This window comes from Barbus barbus (assembly GCF_936440315.1).
Source record: "Barbus barbus genome assembly, chromosome: 30".
NCBI lineage: Eukaryota > Metazoa > Chordata > Actinopteri > Cypriniformes > Cyprinidae > Barbus > Barbus barbus.
Window position 1 is genome coordinate 13,144,343 of NC_136758.1, and position 22,917 is coordinate 13,167,259.

The window sequence follows — 22,917 nt, forward strand, 5'->3', positions numbered from 1 at the left end:
TAAATGTACTTATCCAGTAGTGCGAACGACTTTCTATGCTTATACATATATTAATTACACCTTTTCAGTAAAGGTATGTCATAGAACCAGAGGAGGAAATGGGTTTCATGAGCTTGGGTGATTTGCATATTAAAAAATGTAAATGTCTTGGAACTTGGGAACTGCAAGCAAGATAAACATCTCCTTTTGGCTTTAAACTTCTTGTAGACTATTAAAATGATATGTAAATAAACACAAATCAGTGTTTTGCTCATAAACAAACAAACAAGATTTGTTTCACAAAAAAGATTACTGTTCACATTTGCTTAGCATGTTTAATTTTATAAGACAACATTTGGGTTAAAATCAGTATCTTTTTCTTGAACATTTACATCATTAGCATACAACATTATTATGCTATAATTATATAGTATTGTGTTTTATAAAGTGACTGATCAGTTTTATTATATATACTTGCATTAACCCCATTTTTCCGTTAAGGAACTCTAATCTTCAGTTTGGGTTGGTGTGGGTGTTCACAGCAGTTTGAATTGGGCCTATCCTACTACGCTAAATGAACGCAGGGTACTTAATGTTGTATTGGCAACACCTAATATTGTTATGCATACAAATCACAACAAACTAAAGACACATGAATATGAATGTGAAGACAAATGCTGCCGAGAAGATTTACAACTTGAAAACTAATTCACAGCAAAATAACATATTTCACTGTTCAAATTTATCTCTAACTCTCTGGTGATAACAGTATAGGTCTATATATAATTTGAAGTTAAACTGGTAATTTCTACATTTTAGTAAAACAAACTTCTAGGAACAAAAACATACTAAGATTTTGCTGTCATGTAGTGGTAAAAAACCCCACTATTACACTGCATTAATTTCATTAGGGTTTTGTTAAGTTAAATACACACAGACCATAAGCAATGAGCGTTTTTGAATATTAAGCTCCTCCTCTTAGGTGTAATCCAATCCAGCGCCCTGTCACAGGTAAAACCGGCCCCAATTTCTCAGTATATCCAAAAAAGCGAGAAAAGCCAACAAAACCCGTTCTCATACAGGCAATTCTAACGCAGCCCTCATCCCATCCTGAAAACGTTGCTCCATACAATAAGAAGAAGGATCGGATTTACAGTACCAACTAGAAAGTCCAGTTCGACCATAAGAGATGTCACAGGAGCATGACAAGTAAGTTCACCACTGTAGGTCCATAGTCTACCTAGAGATTATCAACAGAAAAGGATCCCAAGATTAAAAAATAGAGCACTATTTACTGCTTAATCTTGGTTCATTTGCTGGAACTGACACAGATCAGATTCTTCAGTCTGACTCGTCTCAGTAATTCTGGAAACTGTCTTACCACGAGGAGTCGGACTGACAGCCGAGAGCTGATTCCGCTACACAGTTGTGCTGTCTGGGCTCTTCGGTTCACCTGTCATGTTCAGACCTGCTTCGGTCACAGGTGTATCTGCACCTGCCGTGGGATTTACAAGCGCCGTGCTCTACTTGTCAGACTTGCGTGTTATTTGGTTTGTTCGGTTGTATTTCTTGTGTGCACATTTTCCTCGTTTGGAGTGAAATCACATTTGAGCCCAAAGGCTCAATAAGGAAAGGCTTCTTGTAGGTACAGCTGGAAACAACATCTGTGTTTTTGGAAAGGTAATAATTGGTGAAACATACTGGCTGAAGGTTTTTAGATTAAACCTGTAAAACATCTTGTAATGGCAGTACGTGTATGATTATTTTATGGATTATTATGTTATGATTTTTCAAGTTAAATGTTGTCAATGTTTTAAAAGAAGAGTTGATTGAAACAACACACCAGCTATATGCGTTGGCAATTCCTTCTCAAGAACAGTATTTAAGCCTTTTTGACATTGTTTAAAGCATGCAAATCTAAACTGAATCTGCTGCGACCTTTTTGGAAAAGTTTGGGTTTTGTTTTCTTCTCAGAATTGGTTCGCCTGTACTTAAGAACATCAATAACTAAAGTATACACTCAAAATATTTGCCCGTTGGTGAGCTTTCCCCCATGCAAACAGAACTTTGTTGATGACAACACCATAGCGTAAGCAACGTGAGACCTTGTGTCTGTGAATCCTGAAGAGAAAACTAAAACGCTCTTGTGGAGCTTGGCGGATGTGGCCACAAACTCATCATTAGTAATTTTGCGCTTGGTCGCATCTTTTGTTTTAGAAGTGGGATTGCGTGTCCACAAGGTTTTATTGTCCCAGGATAACGGATCTATCAGGTTGCAAAGCTAAAATCAAACAGGGCACAATTAGTTATCAAATTACTCGTAATCCGTTTGCGTTAACCAACCTGGATGCAAAGTTTTGTCATAGCAACTTTTTATGGATTCATTCGATTATTAAAGGCTAGAGTCTTGTGTGACAAGAGACTAACCATCATCAGGATGAAGACTATCATGAATAAATTCGAAAAGGCATGTTCTAAGTTGAACTAACTTTAAAACTTGATCATATTGTTTTTTTTTTTTAAATGTTCTTCCTTAAATACACTAGTCTGAGCTGTTTCAACTGAAATAAACTTGCACTTGCTGATCTTAAAATATATCAGTGCCTTTGTTTTGTCTCAAGATGCACCCCTGTAATGTTTTTTTCTAAGTATGCTTATAAAAATGTCTTAAATGTGACCCTGGACCACAAAAGCTTAAGTTGCTGGGGTATATTTGTAGCAACAGCCAAAAATGCATTGTATGGGTCAAAATAATTGATTTTTCTTTTATGCCAAAAATCATTAGGATATTAAGTAAAGATCATGTTCCATGAATATATTATGCAAATTTCCTACTGAAAATATATCAACACTTAATTTTTGATTAATAATATACATTGCTAAGAACATCATTTGGATAACTTTATAGGCAATTTTCTCAATTTTCTAAGTATTTAGATTTTTTTTTTGCACCCTAATATTCCAGATTTTCAAATAGTTGTATCTCCCAAATATTGTCATATCCTAACAAATCATACATCAATGGAAAGCATATTTATTCAGCTTTCATATGGTGTATAAATCTCAATTTAAAAAAATGTTACCCTTATGACTGGTTTTGTGGTCCAGGGTCACAAATGTCCTAATTGAACTATGGCCTAATCCTGGTTTAGTCTAAGCCCTGTCTGTGAAACCAGGCGTAGATTATAATTTTTTCCCCTACCTGATTTAACCTCGCCCTGCTTTCCCACCCAAGTTAAAAGGTTTAAAGGTTGAAAAATAAACTCTACCTTGTCCTTATTTCATTGTCAGATGTTTCAACACATAAATACATTTAATGAGCACTGAATCAGAGTATATTCAATCTCTGTAAGCCACCTTTGTCTAAATAATAGATGATGGTACTCAAGAATGACATAACCATGATGAAAACGCACAGAGGCCATAACCGGTTTTCTTAATGAACTTTGTCACAGTCTGTGAAAAGTCACTAGATCTCCTTCTGACACTTTACTGGCCGTCTTACTGGAAGAGCCAGTGAAACATGCTGTCAAACGGGAAGCTGCAGTCTGTGCAGAGATTTGTTGTTTAGGACGGTTTTGTCACAGATCCTGAGATAAAGAAGGCCTTTCACAACAGCCAGCTCTTTTGTCAACTCTTGCCAAAACATCTTCAGATTGTTGATGCTCAACATCCATCATTTTGTTCCTTTTGACTCTTTGTGTTTACAAATCACACAGCCCGTCTACCTCCGCCTGACGATTCATTTAGCTGTTGTTCTAGTACTGATGGCTCTTTCTGAACTGTTCCTCACAGTAAGCGGGCAGTGCTTGTGCTACAGAATGATCCGGCTTACAGCCAGCGGCGGCCTTACACAAGTGAGGATGAGGCGTGGAAGTCGTTCCTGGAGAACCCCCTCACGGCCGCCACCAAGGCCATGATGAGCATCAATGGAGATGAAGACAGTGCTGCAGCTCTGGGTTTTCTATATGAATACTACAAGGTACAACTAGTAGAGATTAACATCAATAATAATTTGTAATGCACTTTTTGCAAACCCAAAATACCGCTATAGCAATAATACACCAAACACAATAAAAATATAAAATGAAATTAATATTATATACATATTTCATATATACATTTAAAATACAAAAAACATGAAAAAAGTATTGAGTTAGTTCTTAAAACAGACAAATGGAAACATCATAGAATTATTCTTTGAAAGGGATGAGGATGAATGGAGGAACTTTACACAACTACAACAAAACCTTATTTAATGCTTATGATAATTATTTGCGTGCTAAATAACGAAGTATTAATTTAATGATATCTGACATCCTTTTGCTTCATAAAATGTCACCTAGTATGTTAAATAGGTTCATTGACAGATATATAATGGGTAAAGTTGATGCTATTGGATGTGGTCAGACTTACATAGAGTTTGTTTACTTTCCCCAGGTGCCGCGGGAAAAGAGAACAATAACCCAGCCAAAGGCTGACGTCCTGGGTTCTGATGTGGATCCCAACAAAAGGTGAAGCTCTCATCAAAGATGCAATAGTGAATGCCGTTTTTCTCATACTGAGAAGATGAGACCCTACTTTATGTTATTCGTTGCTAGGGCAGCAATTAGTTTACTAATCTACAATAATCCATGAAGAAAACTGTCAGCAACGATTTATTTGATCGATTTGCGGAGACTGTTTGCTGAGCACGCTGAACCTATGTCTATATATATATAATTTATCTGTACTTTGTATTTTTGAATTTTTTATTAAGCCAAGCAAATATAGACATTTCGGCAAAAAAAATCAATAAAAAAAAATCAAGCAAGCTGTCGGTAAAAGATTATACTTACGCTTAGACATGCGCATGCGCGTCAACCAGAAACGGCACACAAGTGAAAGGGAAAGGAGGCTATAATCTCTTATCATTTTCAAAACTATAAATATAAAGCAAGTACTTTGTATGCAAATATCTGTTAAAGGTGACGCTTGATGTGCTTACCCTTTAACATTTACTAGCTTCATTGTTTAAAATATAATGTAGTGTTTATATAAAATTTTTGTTTTGTCAGTAGCATGACTTGTTTTATCTTTGGTATTAGATTTAGACATGATAGGTTTATATTTATTTTTAACAGCCGTGCATTTTGCAAATTTTTGTGAAGAAGAACAATGTTTGTTGCAGTTAAATGTGTACCTTCTACATTTATCAGTTGTTTGTAAGTCATGGAAAATATTTTTTAAACTTCATATTGTATATTTATTTTTTTACATTTTCCAAAAGAACCTTGATGACCACTCTCCAAGAGCCATCGCCGGAGAACCGAATCCAGCTTCTGAAAGGAGTAAATATCGTTCTTCCTGGGAACCAGCACACTCAAGACAAGAGAGGCCTTTTCCCCTCACCCGATACAACGGTGACCGTATCCATTGCACCTGGGCCAAACTACCCAGTGAAGACTGAGGGTCCATCACATGGATTCTCCGTCACAGTCCCCAATCCCCACTGCTCCGAACCAGACAGTCACACGGTGGTATTTGACCCTCATCTCCCCCACAACCAGTTCAGTCCGAACACACAACCACGCACCCCAGACTCGACCTTCCCAGAGAACTCAGATGTGAGTTCTCACACACGCATATCTCCTGTCTCCCACCCTCAGACAATACTTCATTTACCTGGTGACTCTAAAGACATTGTTGTATTGAGCCCCCTCCCTATTTTTATTTGAACATGCCAAAATAGCAGCTAGCATGTCATTATGCCATTGTCTCTCTTACACAATAAAGTGCTGTATTTTCCTCACATAATAGCCAGGGCCTTTTCTCTCTCGCTCTCATTCCCGCTCCCTCTCTCTACCTGCTTTTTTTTTTTTTAAACCTGGAGGGAGGATTTCCTTAGAAATGATAGTTCCACAAAAACCTTGCACACACAGGGAGAGCCATTTGGTTTTCTTTTGCTTAGCAATCAGCTTTCTCCCACTGACTGAATGAGTGTTGATGTGGTGTGTTTTGTGTACCACAGGTGTTCGCGTTCCCAAGGGATCTCCAGTTAGGCATGGGTCCCATCCCACAAGAGGACTACACCACTTTTGACACAATGTCAGGGTATGTCAAACATAACCTCAGAACAAACTTCATTCCATTTAAGAGATAGTAGATTCTATCAGCTGAGGGTGTGCAAATAGCATGAATAGATCACTGGTGCATCCTCCTGACAGGTGCTCATGGCTCATGTGTACATGAACGTCAGCAAACAAATATAACACGCTGCCTCTTCTGTGTAATAGCAAACATGGAAATTGTCATGGGTGTATTTGGTCTGATGGTGCAAATATGTATTAAGTGGTGACCCCTTTTTTTGTGTTTGGTCAACAGTAATAATTTTGAATACACATTAGAAGCTTCCAAGTCTCTCAGACAGAAATCTTGCGATGGCACAATGACATACCTCAACAAGGGACAGTTCTATCCCATCACCCTCAAGGAAACCGACAATGGCAAACTGCTGCATGGCCCCATCTGTAAAGTCAGGGTAAGAAGAATATGGAGAAAATTATATATATATATATATATATATATATATATATATAACACTATGTTGTTTTTCAGAGTGTTGTAATGGTAGTGTTCGGAGAAGAGAAATCCAGAGATGACCAACTCAAGCACTGGAAATACTGGCACTCAAGACAGCACACGGCCAAGCAGAGATGCATCGATATTGGTGAGAAGTCTTTGTCTTGGGGTATCAGTACACCATCAGTACACTCACTGATCTCACTCATACTTTCATGTCTCTTTGATTCTCTGGTCTAGTGTAGTTCAGGGTGGAGCAATGAGTACAGATAGCAAACAGGCATACAGACAAAGTGGATGCAGGGGGGGCTGCAGGTGGGGACAAGACAATAGGTCAAGGGGAAAGCCATCAATGACCTCCACAATGAACACAACAAATAAAAGATGAGCACTGTAAAAACATGAAAGGGTACACAACAGAATCTTGCTTTCAATGAAAGTCAACTTCTGAGGGGAACATACCCTTTATGACTTAAAGGGATAGTTCACCCAAAAATGAAAATTGTCAACATTTACTCACCCTAAATGTTGTTCCAAACCTGTAAGAGTTTCTTTCTTCTGTTGAATGTAAAACAACATATTTGGAAGAATGTTGATAACTAAAGAGTTGACTGTAGCCGTTCAATTCCATAGAATGGAAAATACTGTGGAAGTCAATGGCTACCATCAAGTGAGCTATCCCTTTAATGGCATAATATTATATTAGTATAAGTACAACATGTGTTACAAAAAAGCCTTGATTAACTAGTTATGTTTAACTGTTATGATTTTATCTAAAAAGCTCATTAGCATTTAGTTATAGTCTATGATAGTCACTACTGCCTGTGTTATTGATTTCAAATTATGATACGACCAAAATATTCCATTCCCAATTTATCCACTCTCTTAGAAAATCTAAATCATGCACTTGTCTGTCTATACTCATTAATCAAGCCTCTCTTGCCTCCCACAGCGGACTACAAAGAAAGTTTCAACACCATCAGCAATATTGAGGAGATTTCATATAACGCCATTTCATTCACATGGGACATCAGCGAGGAAGCAAAGGTAAAGACATTTTAGGGCACTTCTAATGTTTGCTTAGTTTTAGTGAACAGATTTAATTAATAAACAGCGTTATTGCTCTTTTATTTGATTTGCCTCTTGACATCTGTTAAAGAAAACAAGCGGCTGAGTTTACAAATGGATAATAGCAAACATCTTTTTTTAATTTGTTTCCATGTGTTAAATTTCTAGGTATGTATTTTTGGTATGCAGATAAAGGATCTTAAAATAGACATGACCTTTTAGGAAAAGTATGACTAACATGAAGATTTACACTCAAAATAGACCATGTTCATAACATTTATAGTACATAAAAAAGGCAACAAAAACAAAGTGTGCTGTATTCTGAGAAACATTAAGAAATATCCAAAGAAAGTGTGAAGAAGGGGCTTTCCGAGATTAGTTTAGTTACTTGAGCTGGGCATTGGTGTTTTCTAACATTGGCCAATACCTTTACTTCTTTCTTTTTTTTTTTTAAGATGAAGATGCTGGACTGATGTAGATATTTGTTGTTCACTGAGATTAGGTGTATGTGAATGCTGAAAACATTAGTTCTCAGATCATTAGGCCTGACAGCCCTATTTTGTGCTGAACTGATGGGTTTATGGGGAGACGTGCCCAACAATGGCATCAAGAATGAGGAAACTCTAAAGGGGGAGCAGTGAGCACTGACAGCTAATGGAATCCTGTTTGACGAGTGTGTCGAGACTAGTCAGGTTAAACCCGTTGCAAAGTTACAAACAGATTTTGGTTCAAATCCTCTGCCTCAGTCTGATTAGTTTAGATTTTTCTGTTGGTTTCTAAGTTGAAGCAGATCTGTCTGAGAAATAGTCCTTGTTGTGTATTCATGAAATTATAGTTCTAATTAGCCATATTAAAGTAAACAATCCAAAGTTTACAAATTAATGAGGTATTTTTGCAGTGAGCAGTGTTGTCCTATAACCAGGATGCAGATCATAAGATAAGCCCAGCGCTGTAGGATACTCATCCGTGTGTGCTCAGTCTCCTGTGTGCCGACTGTTTGCAGTGTTACATGTGGGAGTGGTTTAGATTCTGTGTGCTTGGGAAAGACAGATAGAGAGAAACAGAAAGTGGAGCGAAAGAAAGGACAAGACCCTGAGAGGTTTGGAAAAGGACAGTTGGAAAGGATTTGTGGCGCATCCTAGCGGATTTTTGAGAAATGACCAGCATTGAGTGAATGCTTGTGCAAATATTTGATGATTAGTTGAAAGACCATTTGTTTGTAATTCTTATTCTTATTTTGTCTCAGGCCTTTTGTTAATAAGCTATTATTACGTAAGATGCTGTATTGTCATTGAATAAAGTTAAAGTAATTTTTGCTTTGGTAGGAATAAACAGATGCTGTTTAAGAGTTGTACATATACACAACCATTCAAAAGTTTAGGGTTAGTAAAAGAATTCAAAGAAAATAATACTTTTGTTCAGCGAGGATGCATTAAATTGATCAAAAGTTACAGTAAAGACTTTCACATTGTTACAAAGAAAATGTCTACTTTATATCCATCAGAGAATCCTGAAAAAAATATCACTACTAGCTATAACTGTTTTTTTTTTCAGTGTAAATGAACTATAAACATATTGCACGCTTCAAATGGAGTATTTCCAGAAACATTAATATAGACGAAACAATAATAATTGATATAATTAATATTTCACCGTTTTAATTAAATTATTTCATTACATAATATATTAAGTTTGTTTTATAGACCATGAGTGCTGGAATTTAACCCAAAGTCTAAAAAACATTATGTGCTGTGATTCTATTCTGTTTTCAAAAGGGGGCGACAAACAACACAGATAATGGGCATGCTTTTACAGAAAACAGTATTCATAAGTTCAAAACAAACAAATCTATCCTCACAGTGAATGAAGTTTAAGATTAAAAAAAGCACTTTAACGTTTTTTCTTGCTTGTTCTTTCAATTCACTGCACTTTAAAATGTTACTATTTTTATTTTTTTGAAAAAATTCTGGAAGAAAAAAAATAAATATATATAATATTTTTTTGGACTAGTAAGAATTTATATTCAGTGTGAATTATGCTTTTTTTTACTTCATACATCTGAAGAAATTTAAGTTGAACTGATCATAGCAATGCTCTTTATTTCCAATGATCAATTTGTAACAAATGATGATTGTTTCCTCTCTTCCCTCGTTAGATCTTCATCTCAGTGAACTGTCTGAGCACAGACTTCTCCTCTCAGAAGGGAGTGAAAGGCCTACCACTCAACATACAGATCGACACCTACAGCTACAACAACCGCAGCAATAAGCCTATCCACCGCGCTTACTGCCAGATTAAGGTCTTCTGCGACAAGGGTGCAGAGCGCAAGATCCGTGATGAGGAGAGGAAACAGTCCCGTAGGAAGGGCAAATGCCCTGACGTCAACCCTCCTTTGGGAAACTGTAAGCACGGCTTCAGGCTTTTACTTTGACGTGTAGATTTAACTGATTTGATGGTGCTTCGCAGTAGAAACGTGAGACTAGAGCTCCAGGAAGATGTGTTTTTCACTCTATCCCTGCCCCGTTTTTCCCAGTTGGGTCAGATGTCAAGGTTCCCCTTCTGCACAAGCGCAGCGACATCACCATCTTCAAGACAATGACGGACTTCGAGACACAGCCTGTACTTTTCATCCCCGACATCCATTTCTCCAACTTCCAGCGTCATGTGAGTAAACTATGTGCAAAAAAGTTTCATTTCACAATTACAAATATCACATATACAGTAAAAGTTTATAAGCTGCAAATGACCTCTTTGAAACTATTGGGGGTCAATAAGTGCATATTGGCTTTATAGACCCGCCCCATAAAACAAATCTAAAAAGATTATGATATTTGCCGTTTTTTAACATTTCCATCATTGTCAGACTTATGAAACCCAAATGCACTGTGCTCTACAAGTATACAGCTGCTAGACATGTAGATTATGCAGTGTGTGTCATGACACATTGCATGTAAGCACTGGTGATAAGATACGAGAATGTACGATAGTTCAGCATGTGAGCACAATCATATAGTTTAGGTTAATTTTGACCTCAGTAACTCTCCAGTTTCTGGGTTAGTACTGCATGGCACTAAATTTGCAACTTTTGCATTAGCAATCCAGAATCTTATCTGTTAGGCTTTGCCGGAGATGGTCCAGTCTGAGAAAAATGAAGGACATCAGAAAATGCTGGTGCAAGATTGGGGTAATGGGGAAAAAAGATAGAGCAACCTGGCTTTTGTTTGAACAGTTTATCACCTTTTCCCATTAAAAGAACTTGTACGTTGTGAGTTATTAAACACAAATGGTGTAAAATCATGCATTTAAATGCACTCAGGGGCTTGAAATAGAAAGAATATTATTGGAAGATAATGAGTCAATCAATGAAAGACACATTTATGTTCTGTTAAGATTGACTTTTTATGATATAAATGTAAAAATTAGTATGTGTATTAAAACCTATTAAATGTATATAATGCTCTTGGGGGTGTTAAAAAAATCTGTTTAAGATTATGATTTGTGGTCTCTAAAAAAGTATTAATTATCTATGTGCCAGTGCCTCTATGATGAAGCCTCCTATCAGAAATGTTCCATATGATCATTTACATATAAGTGGCTGTAGGTAAAAGCATATTGACATCACTTCAGTGCTCTTTATTGCATGTGTGAGTGCAGACAGCTGAAGCATTTCACGGAAACAGCAGATTGTCGTTGGGTCACGGTGACCAGAATGATGCAGTCAGTTGGAAGGAATACAGTCATTTCTCTCGGTTATGAAATCTGCCATTTATGGCATGGGATTGGCTGTTATCAGAGGTTTCTTGGCAAGGGATCACTTCTTAACAAATCCAAACATGCATAATTTACCCCGCCAGCTTTGTGCAGCATACCATTCCGGTCATAAACATCAATGGTACCCATCACTGACTCGCATGTCTTAGACCTGGAAGTTATTTTTTAAATCAGTTCAGTTGCTTGGTAGAACCCTTCCTTTAACTTTACCGTCCACCTTTGACTCAAAAACCTGGTCACCTATATGGCTAAAATCACATGACACAGGAGAGCAAATGTTAGACAGTGTCCTTAAACATGACCTTTGATCATCAGTAGTTGTGTGACATTGAAACCCAGAGGATATCTAGATCCAAAAATAAACCCTCTGGCTATTTACTTTTCACTAAAATCAAACAAAAAGAACAAGAAAAGTGAACTTTGCCATACTTTTCTAGTGTCACAAACGAAGCAAGTTCAGAGCTGTGGAACGATGTGCTTTTATGTGCTTATACAACGCATTTTGCTATTGTTCTGAATGGTCAGATTTATACTCTGGGGGTCTTTTGTGATGAGTTTACATTGCAGTATGCAGGAGCTAGAGCAGAAAAACAAAAACGTTGGTCTCAATTTACAACGCATCATTAATCATCCCATGTCGGTTAACCGTGTTAATGGTTTAACCCAGGGGTCTTTAATAGGGGCTCTGCGGTCATCCTGCAGGGGAGCTGGTTTGACATCTTAAACAGATTTTTGTGGCAAACAAAATGAAGCAGTTCAGTTGAATGTTTAATTCTCCTCCAACAATAAAATACATCAAGTAAAATTAAAATGTAATGACTTTTAAATGTGAGCTTCATGGCAAAGTACATAAATATCCTGTAATCAATATAATGTTTTTTTATTTTTTTTTCAAAGAAGTCTCTTATGCTCACCAAGGCTGCATTTATTTAATTAAAAAATGTAGAAAACAGTAATATTGTGCACTATTATTACAATTGAAAACAGCTGTTTTCTTTTAAAAAATCTATTTTAAAATGTAACGTATTACTGTGATGGCAAAGCTGAATTTTCAGTAGCAGTCATTACTCCAGTCTTGAGTGTCACATGATCCTTCAAAAATCATTCTAACGTGCAGATTTGGTGCTCACAAACATTTATTATTCTTATCAATGTTGAACAGTTGAACAGTTGTGCTGCTTAATATTTTTAATATACTGTAAATGATTTGAGAGGTCCAAACTCAACATTTTATGAAAATTTTCTGTTTGCACAATCAAATGATGTGAACTGAAAACCTTTTAACACTGGCATTTGAACAAACTGAACATTTTCAGAGTGCATGGGACTCTTGGCCTGAAAAACGAACCCTGGTTTTACAATGCCTCCTTTTTCTGAAATATTAAAAGGTATTTGTTAATGAATGTTATTTAGCTTCTTTTATGGCTTTTCTCATTACAGCCTTTCCCTCCGGAGGACTCAGAGGAGGGGTGAGTTTCTGTCTTTTGCCTACTTCATGTTCATTTATGTCAACAATGTTTGTTCAAGACAGGGGAGGGTTTGAAATGTGCATTATTAGAGCAAAACGGCCTTTAGCTCTGCCCTGAAGTGTTGCTCCCTGTACAGTGTTTCCAGGAAATGTGCAGGTGGTGTTTGAGTCATGGGTAATGATGTACTTGTTAGCTCCTTCTTTTCTGTAGGGATGGAGGTTTTCTCAGAACTACACTCATCTGCTGCATCTTTCTCATCGTCTCTTCCCTCTTTCAATGTTCAGCTCAGCTATGAAGAGATTACCTTATTCCGAGGAGGAGTTTGTATCACCTCCCAATAAGCTGGCAAGGATGGACGAGCCCAAAAGAGGTGTGTTATAACTGGAACTGGGTTATATGTCATTTGTTTTGTCTCTGCTGTGGATGAGACCGATTTTTTGGGGTATTTTTATGTTTATTTTGTATTGTTGGCACTATAGTATCGGCACTGTTATGGTGCAATGCCATTTGGTTGCTTGTGAGTAACCACACACAAAAACATCCTAATTCAAAACACATTTGCTCAGTTCCAAAACTTAGTGAGTTGCCTGTGAAGGATATCTACTAAGATGTTGTTTTTGACTAAATTTAAGGCAATATCACATGTATCCTTCATGGAAAAGACAATCCCATAATGCACTGCGGTATGCTCAGTAAAAATAAAAATGGCAGACTTTCTGAGAGAAATGTTGGTTTTAAATATATGCTGCATTCAAGTCATGCTGTAATTATCGTAATTATGAGATGACAACTCATGACGTTCATGTCCACGGACTAGGAATTATGTGTTTCTGTGGCAAAACTATCAACGCCTAAATGAATTTTCAGCAGTCAGGGGTTACAGCAGTCACGTGATGCAAGTCCCAGCTCTCAGAAAATTCAGAGTTTACAAGTTCTATGAAGACTTCAATGCTTTTTACAAGTCAGAAACTCATAATTACAGTAATTCTGACATGACGTGAACAGTACTGAAAAGAATTCATAAAATACTATAATAAAATATTTTTTAATTGTAATTAGTGCTGTCACACGATTAATCGCGATTAATTGCATCCAGATTAAAAGTTTTTGTTTACATAATATATGAGTGTGTACTGTGTATATTTATTATGTATATATAAATACAAACACATGCATGAATATATTTAAGAAAAAAATGTTGTGTTTATACATAAAATATATTTATATAGAATTTAAAATATAATAATATAAATATATAAACGTATGTACATGTAAACATTTAAAAAATATATACTTACTGTGTGTGTATTTATATATACTTAATAAACACAGTGCACATACATATATTATGTAAACAAACTTTTATTTTAGATAAGATTAGTTGTGATTAATCGTTTGACAGCAAAAATTGATATAAAAATCTACATATAATAATAATAATAATAATAGATATTAATAATTGTAAATGGTATAATATATTTTTATTTACATATTAATTATATAAACATATTGTTTTATTGTTTTTCATTTGTATTATTTTACCCAGTATGTGTGCTATGTCATTTATTTTATGCTTATTAGAGTGTTAATTTGCTTAGCAACATGCTGTTATCAAACTCTATTGAAATCAGTTGTACAAGTTAGAGTTTACAAGTTGCAATTATGAGTTCTATGAGGATGTGAATGTTTCTTCATAAGTTGGAATCTCATAATTCCGACAAGGCGTGAGCGCACTTATATTTACATTTCATGCAGTACTGAGGAGTATCCATAAAGTAATAGAATTAAAAATAATTGTAAAAATATAATAATAATAATAATAATAATAATAACAACAACAGTATATAATTTAATTAAAATAATAATATATACTTTTTTAATACGATGTATTTTTATACAAAAAATATTGTTTTTAATTTAGATTATTATTATTACTTATAATAATTTATAATACGATTTTAAAAAATTTGTTCTTTATTTTGATTATTTCACACAGTATTTATGTGTGCTACAGCATGTCATTCATTTTATGTGTATTGTAATATTAATTAGCTTAGCAACATGCTCATGCCAACCTAGGCTCATAGGAAGTACTGTGCTTGTGGCGATGCTTCTGCAACACCATTTTTATGTACCTTACTGCACGTTTCGCTGCAGTTTCAAAATGATATGTCCAGTGAATGGCGCTAAAATGCACATTCAATACGTGACCACGTTTTTATTTTTATTATGTTGGTACGGGCACATATTGCTGGATTTTTATTACACCCCCTACACCAAACCCAACACTAAACCTAACCGATAGTGTTACGAATGATATAAAACCATATTCGTTGATGCAACCATGCTATACTTCCTTAAACGCAGATATCAGCTGTTTTGTCAAACTGCAGTTTCCCAGGATTTGTACCGGAGGTCTTCCACTCACAAGTGCAAACCACCGAGCAAACTTACTGACTTAGAAAACCCATACATTTGAAGCTGTATGTGTAACACTAACGTTTAAAAGTACCAGTTTTCAAGTCTTGCAGCATGTTAAAATTGGTTTGAATAGCAATATTAGGCTTTCTTTTTCAAACTCTGGCCCTGTAAATCATACTTTTTGTGAAAAGGAGCCTCTAGTGTTCATTTCAACTGGAAACTGCAGCAATTCGTACGTATAGGTAAGTTTTTTGAGTTTTGCAGAAATGTACATAGAGGCACATATTTCCAATGAGCCTGGGTGGGCTCATGCTCATATCAAACTTTTTTTTTTTTAATTGCGTGTGTGGGGCACTGTTTACGTGATGTGCAGAGTCACTCTGTCCAGTACCAGATCAGTCACTTGTGAGGTTCCATGACGTTAGGATGCTGCCTTAGAAGGCAGTTGCCTTTGTGGATAGTAGGCAGTGATTCAGCTGACTTGGTTTTGGAACAGAGCTATTGTTTGTACCCAGATAGGTCCTAATTATAGACTAGTATGTCTCAGCATTTCAGTGGTAATCACTACTGCTTAGATCACTTTAACAAAAGATGCAAAACCAAACATCGGTGGGATTTAGTAAATAAAGAACGGAAATTTGCTGCTAGCCCTCCCAACACGATGCCTTGTCACTCTGTGGCCATCCTCTGCTTGTTTATCTATCTAATAGCAGTCACGGTCAGCCATGTGTGGGTGGATTTAACCAAACCTCTTGCCAAAGGCAACACGTCGACTTTGGAATAGGATGTAATGTGTGTAATCTGTGTACTCCGGACTGTCCACAGCACTGAACCTCCCTTGCTGTAGCTCAGTGTTCCCAGTAATGGCTTGGGATGCTGCCCAGTCCTTCTGGGGTTTTTGGGTGAAAGGGGAGGAGGGGACGGCACCGGTGTTTATAGACATCAGCAGCAACCCCAGCTACAGGGAACAGAATGTGAGACACAAGGTTTTTAAAGGCATGCATTAGAAGAGCATATCAAATCATCTGCCACAGCCACATGAAAGCCTTGGCTGATGACTTGGATTTTACTTTCTAGTTTATTTTGGTTTCCAAGTCTGACCTCAGTTTCAAGAAAACTGGGCTTGCAGTTTGTGCATGAGTGACCATAGCTGACCACATTTCTCTGCCTTTGCAGTTTTGCTGTATGTGCGCAAGGAGGCAGAGGAAGTGTTTGATGCGCTCATGCTGAAAACTCCCACTCTAAAAGGCCTGGTGGAAGCGGTGAGTTCACTACTCTTTTCCCAAATGTCCACAATCAACATCATTAGTGCCATTTGCTAAGGCAAATTCCCATAATGCATTGTGATGAGCTCTGTAAAAAATAAATCCAATATAGTGCATGTCAAAAAGTATCCCTAAATTCATTAAAAAATATTATTTCATTAAAATGGTCATAATGCTGAAGTATTACAGCAATTATTAAAAGTATCAAAACATTTAAATATTTGTTTGTGCTTTGTAAATTTATGCTTATTAGACTGTTGTTCTGTTAGCTTAGCAATATGCTAACTTAAAACTCCATATGACCTGGAATTAATTTCACTTTTTGAAACAATCATTCTTTGACAATCATTCCCTGCCTGACGATAAAACTAATAGCAATGATAGCAGTTCACTAAAAACACTTGAAGAGTGGAACCACTTGCATTTCTTTAGGAAATGTAAATCTAATATAACTAATACAGGCTCACTGCCTTTAGTGCAGGGTTAAGGACACAGTCACAGAAAGAATTGAGAAAAACATTAAATGTTCTAAACATTATAATTTTGTTTAGTAATGCATCGCTTGCACCACACAAACAGACAATAACACACATGAACACTCCTTCCAAGAAACCCAAAAACTCCCACCCAAAAATTATACATCCCATCCAAACCCACAGCTACGTTTCTAATGCAGCGCAGCACCTCCCAGAGAAATTCAGATGCCAGAGAAGTGCACTAACATGTGGCCAGTGCAGAAAAGTCCCTGAAATTAGAGTCTGCAGCTGGGTGATTTAATGGGGACATTGAGTTACGTAGCAGGACATCGACTGTCAACAGGTCTTCTGCATTAAATCATTGCAGGAGGCCACAACGAGAATCACCCTGCCTCACAAACACATCCATCTAATAATCATAAATGCTGGCAAGGGCTAAAGAGGTTCCTGTGACAGGTTTCAGAAAGCGTGCGTGTTTTCATGTAGTGTGCGTAACACAACGCTAACCAAGCATTGCAACACTTCAGCCAGCTATGAGAATGAGAAGAGAGAATGTTAGGATAACGTCAGGGGGGGTTGGGAAAACATTAAACTGAATCACTCGTATCCCGAAATAAGATGAACTTTGATTCTAGTTGGCTTGAAAACTTATTTAGGCCTACAAATGTTCCATTTAATCAGTAGTGTTGCATTACTCACCGAATTACTACTTTAAATGGATATTTCACTCAAACATAAACATTCTGTCACCATTTGTGGAACATAAAAGAAGATACTTTGATAAATGTCTGAAGATTGTTTTTTTTGTTTTTTAAATAGCTTCTTTGAACTATCCTTTTAAAGGAAAGGACCAGTCTGTGATATTCAAGATGGATTTGTTTTATTGTAACCACCTTGTATTGAGTAACAGTGTTTCTTTCAGCCATTCTAAAAGTCTAATTATATAAGTGTACTTGCAAATAAATTCATTATTATTGTGCTGAGTTGCTCAGTTGCTGTCCTTATTAAGACTTAACTTCCTAATGGATTTGCTCTCCACCAGATTTCAGAGAAATATGATGTTCCTCTTGAGAAGATGGGAAAGGTCTGCAAGAAATGCAAGAAAGGGTAAGATTTCTTTAAACTAGGGCTGTCAATCGATTACATTTAGGGGCATACACATAGGTTTGCATTAAATTCATTATATATTTTTAATTGAATTCATTCAATTAAGGGGAGACACTGCAAAAACTGTTTTTTCATATACCTGTCAAATTTGAGATTTTGGGCTTTTGGGTTTTTCATAAAGTATTGTACTAGTACTAGTGGAAAGAAAACATCCAAAAGACAGTTTTCTTTTATAGCACTTTATCTATTTGTGTCAATAGATTTCAATTACAATACATATTTTTAAAGGCCGTTTTCTCAAAATGAGTTTTCTCTCCTACATTGAGCCATATATCTCCACTTCAGTATACTCTCAGAAATAAAGGTACAAAAGCTGTCACTGGGGCGGTACCTTTTCAAAAGGTATACTTTTGTACCTATTAGGTTCAAATATGTACACTTTAAGTACTAATATGTACCTTTAAAGTACCAAAATGGACCCTTCTGTTCTAAGTATTTTCTGAATTATGGAGTGACAAAATGAGATACCCAAAATTCCCTCTGTAAAAACTTTTGACTCTAATGTGTCAATAAAATGAAATAAGAATTTTGATACCAACTTCATCCAGTGTTTAGATGTTTGTTCTAGAAATGTATGCAAATTAGCACATATTTCATTAAATAATGCCTCATTTGCATATTTAAACCTAACATTTTAGAAAGCTTGTAATACAAAAAATGTTTGCAATTATCAATGTAATCAATCAACTAGGTAAGTAAGGTGATAACTATTATTTTATTTTACCCTATTCACCTGCAGTTTTTCTATTTTAGATTATTTATTATTTTAGAATTCATTTATTTTAATGATTATAACTAATGAATTTAATGAAACAAATGAAATATAAATAAAACAATAAATTAATTAAAAATATAAATCTAGAACTAAAAATATTACACGTTTTTATTCAAATGAATTAAATTAAAAATTCATTTTAGTCATTTATATTCAATTATTACAAGATTTTTTTTTTTTTTTTTTGTAAATTAATTTCAATGTATTTTTATGAATGTATTTAGTAAATCATTTTACTAAATGACCATGTTAAATTCATAGCCCTAATTTAACCGTTTGATCAATCACTGAACCACGGTCAGTCAGGGGTTAAACTAAACCGCAGTGTTCCTCCATCTCGGTTTCTTTTCAGGATCTTGGTAAACATGGACGACAACATCATCAAGCACTACTCCAACGAGGACACCTTCCAGATCCAGATTGAGGAAATGGGAGGAATGTTTAAGCTCACGCTGACAGAGATTTGAACATCCTACAGACTGGTTTACACCAGGCTTCCTGCTCTATTAGGATACAACAGATCCCTCAGCAACTCGCTGTCATCTTTTAGTATAGTCTAATGAACAGTTTTTGGGTGACCTAATACAGTATATGAGCCTTAAGTACTTTGTGAATTGAGAGCGAAATAATAGAATCTCTCTCTGATGTGTTTCTGCCAAATACCTTGAAGGTTTTGAGCCATATTTTCTATTTTACCTGAGTATAAGCAGCTGTCTTTTTATCCCTTGTCAGTTATTTTGTGATGCTGAAAGAGAGGTCACAAAAATAATTCACTATTAGTTTTCCTCAGTCATAGCACTGGAGATGCTAATCTCAAAAAAGGATGAATGAATAGGATGTAGTGAAATGGGTTTGGGGAATCAGCATTGCTTCGCTGTATTGATATTAATAACCCTGAGCAGTATTTAGTGAGTACAGTATATTATCTCTTGCTCAGCAACTCTATGAGATGCAGTGTCACAAGCACTGTGTGTACAGTGTGTGCGTAACTTTTATTCCCAATTTTCAACCCGTAGACTTCCACAAAGTCTGTCATTCCTTATATGAACAAATAAGGTCCGTACAACAGGCCCTCTGATAAATCCTTCAGAAGGCATTTTCAAAATGTGATCCTTAGAGAATCAGTATAAACTTGATTTTAACAGATTTATAAGCACATTATTTTGTATTGTTAGCAAATGAACTGTGATTTTGTTGAATTTGCAATCAGTGCTAATGTAATTCATGATTACCAAAGCTACAATATCAGGAAGTGCATGCAAGCATCTTTGAAGACTATCAAATAGATAGTGTTACATTTTGTTTATTTGGTTACGCAGTAAACATTATATGACGCCCCATAAACTACAGTTATTTTGATTGTACTGACCTCATGCACATGCTAAAACTATAATTCCTATTTCACTTCTGATTATGCATTCCCCTTTCGAAAATATGTTGTTTCTGATTAAATGTACAGCTTTTGATTCATTTTTCTAAATGTAACCGATACACTCTTTGTATCATTGCTTTTGTATATATTTATTGACATACTGGGATGGGACTTTTTTATAACTATAACAAAGTTTTCTATACTATTTTAAATTTTTACATGGAATCATTCTAAATGATCTATTTATGCAAATGGGAATATTTGTAGTTTGTTGTTAATGTCTGATTTGGATTTAATGTGCATATTTAAGTGTTCTTATACACACAGATATTGTTTTCCTGTACTTCTTAACTGTTAGTCAGACATGTTTCCTTTTTTGTATCAGATACCTATCTGAAGCTCCAATAAAAGCCACTTGGGCCCTTGTATTTTATTTGGCTGTCTGTGTGTCCTGTGGTTTTTAGCTAGCTGTATCCAAAAGAGTTGTCATGGAAACAGGCTGTGCCCCAATAGCCCATCTGTCTGGTTGACAGGAAGTGGGCGGCTAAATAGAGAGTGTCTCAAATCAACAGTGGCCTCAAATACCCCCTCAGCCTCAGTTCCCCTCTTCTAAGTTCCTTCATGGAGGGGAAAAAAATCACTCTTCACCAGGGAGGAGAGAGATGGTTATTTTATTTTATATATATTTTTTTTTATTTATATCAATATTTTTATCTTTTATTTATGTTACAATTATATTTTTGTATGTATTGTTTTGTACAAAAATAACATTTTAATATTTTATTTAAAAAAATATTTTATGAATTCACAGTATTTCTATCCATTTATTTATTGTAAATTAATTTTTTTTTTCTGTATTTTAGAATTCCTACAGCACGCGCGCACACACACACACACACACACACACACACACACAAAAAGAATGCAAAAAAGAAAAAAAAGAGTCCAAGTGGTAAGTGAACTGTTTCTGTGCTTGCTAAACTCTAGAGATGTAAGTGAGAGAAAAAAATTAGTTCATCATCATGAGCCTCTTCATGAGTGGGCTTCACATAACACGAGCGATCTGGCTAGATTTTACTCAGGGACGTTTAGTGTCACAACAATGCGGTGAGCCATCTGCTTTGTGTTTTACACCACCATCTTTCTTCCACAATTTTCCATGAACCACTTCTGTCCTCATGCAACCTTGTAGTATTGGCTTCACTAACCTAGTTGAATTCGCGTTGTTTACAGCAGCCATTACTCCAATCTTCAGATTAACATGAACCTTCAGAGATCATTCTAATATGCTGATTTGAAAACAGTTATGCTGTTTAATATTTCTGCGGAAATGTGATGCTTTTTTTTTTTGCAGCATGTTCTTAGTTTGGCACTAAAACATCTCATAAAGTACTAGATTTGGCTTCTTCCTTACACATACTCAGTAATAAATTTAAGGAGGATAAGTGCTTTTTATAGCATTTATATAAGCTTTTTAGAGCAGGCAGCACTAAATAAATCCATAAAGATAGTGTTTTATATGTTTGTTGTTGTAATACTTGAATTTGTGTGTGACGAACTATAGGCTACTATAGCTTTAAGAGAAAAAGTAATGACTTTGTTTTCAACCCGTGGGAAGTTTGACAGACTTAAAATGTTAAAATATAGGTCAGGAGGGGTATTAAGTAGCCTGTTCTTTCCTGTGTGTGTCTGCACGCACGCAAAAAAAATCCCATTATGTTGTTTGCTAACATTCTTGTCCTAATCCATTCTCATTCACAGCACTTGTTTGTACTCAAGTGGGTAAAATGCTGAAAGGCTTGTAATATAAAAAAAAAAAGCCCTGCGGTGACAGAATATGTGGAGAGATTCTGGGTTTTTTTATTCCCTCTCTTCCTGTCAGTGGTTACTCTTTACTTGAAACCATACTTCTAAACACCTTGCTTTGAGCTATAATGGCTGAATTTGGCCAAAGAACACAAAGACAGCGTGTGGAGAAACAATATAGGCTCATCCTGGCCCTATCCGTAGCTGTGACTGTTTAGGCCCTGAGGACGCTATGGCTCTGAATCAGCACACTCTTACTGGATTACCTCAATACTCAGCACAAACACACCCTTCACTCGCCCACTTGCCCTGATTGTTGACTGATAGGGCAACAGTCTTTCATACCTATTGCTGTAGACCTTTTGGTAAAACTGTGTAAACATATAACAAAACACTAAATATCTAGCACACACCATGTGTAAAAATGTTCAAATAAATTATTATAACTTTAATATACACTACTATTCAAAGGTCTGGTTTCTATCTATCTATCTATATATGCAAGGATGCATTAAATTGATCAAAAGTGACAGTAGTCATAGTATTCATGTTGCAAGATTTATATTTCAAATAAATTAAACAACATTCAACATGGCTAATAATAGGAAATGTTTCTTGCAAATCAGCATAAATCAAAATGTTTTCTAAAGGATCTTGTGACTGAAGACTACAGTAATGATGCTGAAAATTCAGCTTTGCCATTACAGTAATAAATTATACATTATATTTGAATAGAAATCTGTCGTTTTAAATTGCTACATTATTAGTTTTTACTGTATCTCTAATG

General features: G+C 35.8%; 1 protein-coding gene across 2 annotated transcripts; it reads left to right on the plus strand.

The window, feature by feature from the left end:
- Positions 1-1,044: 1,044 nt before the first annotated feature.
- On the plus strand, positions 1,045-20,767 carry LOC306850502 (grainyhead-like protein 1 homolog). Of its 2 annotated transcripts, none has more exons than XM_079386161.1 (15): positions 1,045-1,188; positions 3,775-3,961; positions 4,420-4,493; positions 5,249-5,585; positions 5,990-6,072; positions 6,343-6,499; positions 6,577-6,688; positions 7,493-7,587; positions 9,764-10,010; positions 10,142-10,272; positions 12,820-12,848; positions 13,133-13,218; positions 16,446-16,531; positions 18,053-18,117; positions 19,305-20,767. In XM_079386161.1, the coding sequence occupies exons 1-15, from the start codon at positions 1,169-1,171 to the stop codon at positions 19,417-19,419; spliced, it is 1,824 nt and encodes a 607-aa protein (XP_079242287.1). In that variant the 5' UTR covers positions 1,045-1,168; the 3' UTR covers positions 19,420-20,767. The 2 variants fall into 2 exon arrangements, with proteins under 2 accessions (XP_079242287.1, XP_079242288.1); XM_079386162.1 differs by lacking the exon at positions 1,045-1,188 and adding an exon at positions 1,213-1,659 and having other exon boundaries at positions 19,305-20,757.
- The last annotated feature ends 2,150 nt before the right edge of the window (positions 20,768-22,917 follow it).

Excerpts from the sequence above, each read along its gene's own strand:
- LOC306850502 (XM_079386161.1), top strand. The coding sequence starts at position 1,169 with ATGTCACAGGAGCATGACAA. Across the intron at positions 10,273-12,819 it reads TCTCCAACTTCCAGCGTCAT|CCTTTCCCTCCGGAGGACTC; the intron begins GTGAGTAAACTA and ends TTCTCATTACAG. Across the intron at positions 12,849-13,132 it reads CCGGAGGACTCAGAGGAGGG|CTCAGCTATGAAGAGATTAC; the intron begins GTGAGTTTCTGT and ends TTCAATGTTCAG.